The sequence below is a fragment of the Hemitrygon akajei genome, chromosome 7, assembly GCF_048418815.1.
Source record: "Hemitrygon akajei chromosome 7, sHemAka1.3, whole genome shotgun sequence".
Taxonomy (NCBI): Eukaryota; Metazoa; Chordata; class Chondrichthyes; order Myliobatiformes; family Dasyatidae; genus Hemitrygon; species Hemitrygon akajei.
The window spans coordinates 59552039-59558950 of NC_133130.1; the positions used below are offsets into that span (position 1 = coordinate 59552039).

A 6912-nucleotide genomic window follows, 5' to 3' on the forward strand; every position below is an offset into this window, starting at 1 on the left:
ACATTTTTTTATATATTTTCAGTCTCCTTCTAACCCAATATACGCAAGATACTATACGCTCATATTTTCTACTCTCCCAAGAACTGATACCATATTTCCTCACTGTGATAGTTATTCTGCACTTTATCAACTTGTACTTTTATCACTTTAAAACAAATGCAAGTCTAAACATGACAGACACAATAAGAGGCCCTGCCAAATTGATAAAACTATTTCTACTTCCAGTACTTTACCTAAAAAAAGTGGAGTTACATTTTCATTAGTGATGGCATTCGGATTTGCTCCAGCCTGTAGCAGAATCTGGACGATTTTTAAATGACCATGTTTAGCAGCAAGATGAAGAGCTGTTTCACCTTCGAAAGTCTTCAATTCTACACCTGATGTCAATGAACCTAAAAAAGAAAGCACTTTATTCCATTAAAGATGCATGGCTACAAATAAATACACAACTCAATCCCTTTCTTATTAACAAACAAGAGAAAATCTGCAGATGCTGGAAGTCCAAGCAACACACATAAAATGCTGGAGGAATTCTACAGGCCAGGCAGCATCTATGGAAAAAAGCACAGTCGATGTTTCGGGCCGAAACCCTTCGGCGGGACTGAAGGAAAAAAGCTGAAGAGTAGATTTGAAAGATGGGGGGAAGAGAGAGCGAAACACTAGGCAAGAGGTAAAACTTGGAGCAGGAGAGAGATGCTAGGTGGGCGAGGAGACAACATGAGACAGGGAAAAAGGAATGGAAATGGTGAGGGGGGGACAGGGGAGGCATTACTGGAAGTTTGAGAAATAGATGTTCATGCCATGGGGTTGCAGGCTACCCAAACGGAATGTAAGGTGTTGTTCCTCCAACCTAAGTGTGGCCTTATCACAACAGTGGAGGAGGCCAGAGATGAACATATCGGAATGGAAATAGAAAGTGGAATTAAAATAAGTGGCCCTTTCTTATTAACTCTGTTTTTCATCTTCCTAGGCATTTCTCTTCAAACACCCAATCCTCTGCCAACTGATGTTGGCCTTCATCTTCTAATTTCACATCAGAACAATCATGCCAGCAAATGGTAGGTACATTGGAGAAAGCATTAGCCCCCATAACAACATTGACTGTTGACTTATAGGTGGTCGAGATCTTTGAAGCAGAGAGGCAAGATCAAGAGTACTCAAGGAAACACGGATGAAAGCTCAGATTCAAATAATCAAGAACAAAGGCCAATAGTACAGAGATGCAGTAAAGAATGATGGGAGAAAGATGAACCTGAAATGGATGGGTCATTGGGTGGATGAGAATAGAAAAGGATACTGAAGGGTGAAAGACAAGCCAAACGGCCACTTTATCTTTTTAGTTTGGGCTGGTGATTACTTGGATCTTGACCAGAAAGTTCAAGATTCCATCAGTCCGAAAAAAATCAAACATACTACAGCCAGAAACAGGAAAGAAAGACAGAATTAGAATGATAGAAAGGGGGAAAATAAACAAAGAAGCACATGGTATAAGTTGATATACAACAACCTGAAGATAAGTGTACACTTTAGTTTGCAGTGATCAGTATGATATTGTTATCATCTAGTGTCATTAAGGTTCAATTCAACAATTTAATGAAAAGAGTTTTTCGATCAGTTTTATTTGGATAAGGAGAAAAGTAAGTTTCCAAATTTGGTTTCAAGACATGGTGCCACCATATAAACCTTTACAAAAAGCCTTCATGATTGACTACTCAAATATTTTTGAAAGATTGACTACAACTGTTATAAGATTGGCATCCAGGTAACAAGGGTCACACTACTTCAATAACAATGTAAAATTAAAATAAAACAAACTTTAGTCATTGACAGTACCTGCTTGTAGTAAAAGTCTTAAACATTTCAATGTTTTGTGTGATGCAGCCTCATGGATTGGATACCAACCACGGTTGTCTGCAATGTCAAGGCTGTGACCTTTTTTGATCAGTGCTTTCAAAAGTTCTACATTTCCCTTCCTTGCAGCAAGTCCAGCTGCTGAACAGGTATCAGAGTATGCCTCTGTGAAGTCCATTTTGCAGAGCTAAATCAAAGAAACAATTTAAAGTCATTAAGAGTTAAAAGTAATTTCACCCCTACAATGTCCACCTTCAAATTTACTACTGATATATTCAATGCTGAAGTTACAGACAAAGATAAGGGCATATAAATATTTAATGGAAGACATTCTAAAACAAATTCTATGCTGAAATACTTTAAAATAGAATTAAGACAAGCAAAAAGTATAAAATCCCAGTGGAAACTTACCTGAATAGGAGGTGTTAGATAAAGCCAAGATTATCAATGCTATTTCTTCATAGAAATTGGTATAAGCAAACAAGCAATAAAGAGATAAGAAATGGTGTATTCAAGATAGTTTACTGTATGTAACCATATGTTCTAGAACTAGCAAAGCAGTTGCATGCATTATCTTTTATAATAAGTTATCAGTAAGATTATTATTAAAATGTATCTAATATTTGTAATATGATCAAAGTTAGTGCTATTTCAAAGCCAAAAATATGAAGCAGTACCCAGAATTACGGATATAGGCAAAGCTGGTTTCCACGCAATGTAATGGAGATTACCCAGAGTACACAAGGCAAATTGTCTAATATCCAAAGTGGAGAGTTGATCTAAAAAGGAAATCAACGTGATACCAAACAAGTTCATACCTTTAAATACCCAACACTAACCAGAAATTGAATAAGAATAGTGATTATACACACTGCAGATCTAAGCACCTGAAGTGAGTAATTAAACTTCTTTCCACCCTTGGCAAAGCAGATATCAGAAGTGCTAAGGGAAGTCAATATTTGTTTAAATGATTGCCTCTGCAATAAGAACATGGAGTCTCAATGCAAAACAGGACTCTGGATTGGCAGCCCATCCACCACCTTCAACATTTATTCCCTCTGTTAATGTCACATTGTGATTGCAGTGTGCACTAGTCAAAAGTGCCAAAGCTATTTTGACAATACTTCTCAACCCCCAAATTTGACTGCTTAGATCAGGGGTGTCAAACTCTTTTTAGGTCACGGGCCGGATTGAGCAAAATGCAGCTTCATGCGGGCCAGATCAGTCGGACGCGTGCGAACGCAGCTTTCGTTGCCTCCGTTTTTTCAGCCTGCTCTCATGTGTCTCAGTCTCTGCTATAACTACAAAGTGTTTCACTTTACAAATTCCGTTTCTTATGAAGAAGACTGCCGTGCAAGACTGCTGAATAAACACTAAAAACCCTGAAAACCTGGTACCTGAATAAACTCAGCATTAGCCATATCATACACCATAGGTGCTTCGATTACTGGGGCCAGCTTTAATAGTAATTAGATATTATCTCACGGGCCAAAGATAATTCCCCCGCGGGCCTTGAGTTTGACATATATGGCTTAGATGAATAAGTTATGGAAACAGCAACACCTGCAAGATTTCTGTCAAGTCTTAACAGCATCCTGACTTAAAATTTCGTCATTGCTGGATCAAGATCCCTACATACAGCGCAGTGGATGTCTGTTCACCATATGGACAACAATTATTTAACATAACAATGGTTCTTAAGACCCCTTTTAGGGGGGAAAATAGAGATATTAACAATAGAAATAGAGCTGTTTCTGAAGATGCAAATGAAGGAGTTGCATGCTGACTTTGGTTCTTTGCAGGAATGGGACCCACTCTCAGGGTCTCATGACTGGCCATTATTCGATATACCAAGGACACGGCCTAGAAGACTAGCACGGCTTCAGGGTTATGGGACTTTGTGGCTCTGGAGGTGGGCCGACTTGAGGTCAGTGCCTCTACAGGAAATCAGTGTGTCATGGGAGACATAAGATTGAAAACAGTAAGCTGGCTACTGGCTGTGTGCCCAGAGATCTGAGTTCTTCGGGTACACAGCTCAGAAAAAGCAACATAATGGAGTTTTAACATCAGAAATTAGCAAGTTGTTTGTTATGTCTCCCCTCTCACTGTGAAATGGAGACATCTCTTTTTACCTTTTTAGGGAGAGAGAGAAAACATGCTTGAATGCTTTGTGGGGTTGCCGGTGCTTTTTTTGCTGGTGGGGGAAGGGAGATCTTGGCTTTGCTGCTGCTTATGCATGGGAAGGGGGAGCTGGGGCAGGCTTAGGGGTTCTAACATTTAACTGTCATTCATTCTTTGGGGCACTCTGTTTTTGTGGATGGTTGTGAAGAAAAAGAATTTCAGGATGTATATTGTATACATTTCTCTGACATTAAATACATCTTTGAAGAATGAAATTAGGAGAGCTAGAAGGGGACATGAAAAGGCCTTGGCAAGCAGGATTAAGGAAAACCCCAATGCATTCTACAAGCATGTGAAGAGCAAGAGGATGAGCTGTGTGAGAATAGTACCCATCAGGAACGAGAATGGAAACATGCATGGAGCCAGAGAAGGTAGCGGACATACTTAATGAATACTTTCAATCAGTATTCACCAGTGAAAAGGACCTTGGCAACTGTGGGGATGACTTATAGCAGACTGAAATACTTGAGCATATAGACATAAAGAAAGAGGATGTGCTGGAGCTTTTAAAAGGTATTAAGTTACCGGGACCAGACGAGATATATCCTAGGCCACTGTAAGAAGTGAGGGAGGAGATTGCTGAGCTTCTGGTGATGATCTTTGCAACAATAGGGACGGGAAAAGTACCAGTCGATTGGAGGGTTGCAAATGTTGCTCCCTTGTTCAAGAAAGAGAGTAGAGGTAGCCCAGGAAATTAGAGACCAGTGAGTCTTACTTCAGTGATCGGCAAGTTGTTGGAGAAGATCCTGAGAGGCAAGATTTATGAGCATTTGGAGAGATATAATCTGATTACGGATGGCTTTGTCAAGGGCAGATTGTGCCTTATTGGCGTGATTGAATTATTTGAGGATGTAACAAAACACATTGATGAAGGTAGAGCAGTGGATTTCAGTAAGGCATTTGAAAAGGTACCCCATGCAAGGATCATTCATAAAGTAATAAGGCATGAGATCCAAGGAGACTTTGCTTTGTGGATCCAGAATTGTCTTGCCCACAGAAGGCAAAGGGTGATTGTAGATGGTTTGTACTCTACGTGTAGGTCGGTGACCAGTGGTGTTCTGCAGGAATCTGTTCTGGGACCCCTCCTCTTTGTGATTTTTATAAATGAACTGGATGAGGAAGTAGAAGGGTGGTTTAGTAAATCTGCTGATGACACAAAAGTTGGGGGTGTTGTGGATAGTTTGGTGGGTTATCAGAGGTTACAGCATGACATCGATAGAATGCAGAACTGGGCTGAGAAGTGGCAGATGGAGTTCAACCCAGATAAATGTGAAGTGGTTCGTTTTGGTAGGTCAAATTTGAAGACAGAATATTAATGGTAAAACCCTTGGCAGTATGGAGGATTAGTGAGATCTTGAGGTCTGTGTCCATAGGACACTCAAAGCTGCTGTGTAGGTTGACAGTGTTATTAAGAAGGCATATGGTGTATTGGCCTACACCAACTGCGGGATTGAGGTCAGGAGCTGTGAGGTAATGTTACAGCTATATAAGACCATGGTCAGACCCCACTTGGAGTACTGTGCTCTGTTCTGGTCACCTCATTACAGGAATGACGTGGATACTATCGAGAGAGTCCCTGGATTGGAGAACATACCTAAAGAGAATAGGTTGAGTGAACTTGGCCTTTTCTCCTTGGAGCAACAGAGGATGAGAGGTCATCTGATAGAGGTGTATAAGATGATGAGAGACATTGATTGTGTGGAGAGTCACGAGGCTTTTTCCCAGGGCTGAAATAGCTAATACAAGGGGGCATAGTTTTAAGGTGCTTGGAAGTAGGTACAAAGGGGATGTCAAAAGTGTGAAGAACAGTGAAAAACATCGCTGTAGTAGAGGCAGATATAGTACGGTCTTTTAAGAGACTCTTAGATAGGTACATGGAACTTTAAAAAATAGAGGGCTATGTGCTAGGAAAATTCTCAGCAGTTCCTAGAATCTGTTACATGGTCAGCACAATGGGCCTGTAGTATGCTGCAGATTTGTTTCTATGTTAACAGAAAGCATGAATAATGGGCAGAAATTCAATCTGCCATGATCTTAACTAATGATAACCCACAATGGCCTGTTAATATCTGAGTTATCCAATGTATTTATAAATGATTCAGAAAATATTTGAAGTCACATAATCCAGCTTTGCCAATTGACACGAAGCTAGGTGACATTGTCAGAAATATGGGTGGAAGCATTAAATTGCAAATAGGTACAAACAGAGTGAGCAAATGGGCAAAAGTGTAGCAAATAAATGTCAGTATGTGCAAATATTAGATCATCTGCATGTTTTTTTGTTTGGGGAACTACGAACACAGAACTAAAAATATAATACAAAACATACTTGTTAAATGAAAAAAATAACTGAAACATAGGAAGTCCTGAGACTAGAATTTGTCTCTATACACGAAATCACTCATCTCCCCACTCGAATGCACATCCACAAAACTGACACAAGGACCTAACGACACAACGAGCCTGTTCCACTATTCCAATAAGGCTGGCGGGATACACTGGAGCAGGATCGCAGCTGCTTACACAGAGGAGGCTTATCGGTTCTTGCTGTTTCAGTGTTGAAGAGGGACAGATGCCCAGTTGCGGGTATTGATGGGACAAGTTCGACGAAAGTTGACCATGGATTTCTGAACTAAACACGGGGAGTTAAAAGTGAGGGCGCTGGAAAGTGCAACCCTGGTTTGCAGACGCACAGTGCGGGCCATACCGAGAGAAAGGGCAAAGATAACGCCAGGAAACTCAGCTCACTAGTTTAAACAAGCGGTGGCCAGCTTCCTCCAGAGCAAAACATCAGATGGGTCCTTCATGACTTAACCACACCACCTTTTTATATACAGGACACTGCCCCCCCCCCCCTCCCCATTACCCTCCGTTACTCAC

At 40.6% G+C, this 6912-nt stretch overlaps 1 protein-coding gene across 6 annotated transcripts in view; it reads right to left on the reverse strand.

The window, feature by feature from the left end:
* The window catches only part of asb3 (ankyrin repeat and SOCS box containing 3), an 89798-nt gene that overhangs the window by 82406 nt on the left and 480 nt on the right, over positions 1-6912 (reverse strand). For 4 of the 6 annotated variants that reach the window (XM_073050954.1, XM_073050956.1, XM_073050955.1 and 1 more), the window contains exons 2-3: positions 1834-2038; positions 234-392 (exon numbers count right to left, since the gene is read on the reverse strand). In XM_073050954.1, coding sequence (XP_072907055.1) covers positions 234-392; positions 1834-2029 — 355 coding nt within the window. In that variant the 5' untranslated portion in view covers positions 2030-2038. Of the gene's footprint in view, positions 1-233; positions 393-1833; positions 2039-2528; positions 2624-6780; positions 6883-6912 lie in introns of those variants that run through there. The other 2 variants (XM_073050953.1, XM_073050952.1) reach the window with 2 other exon arrangements.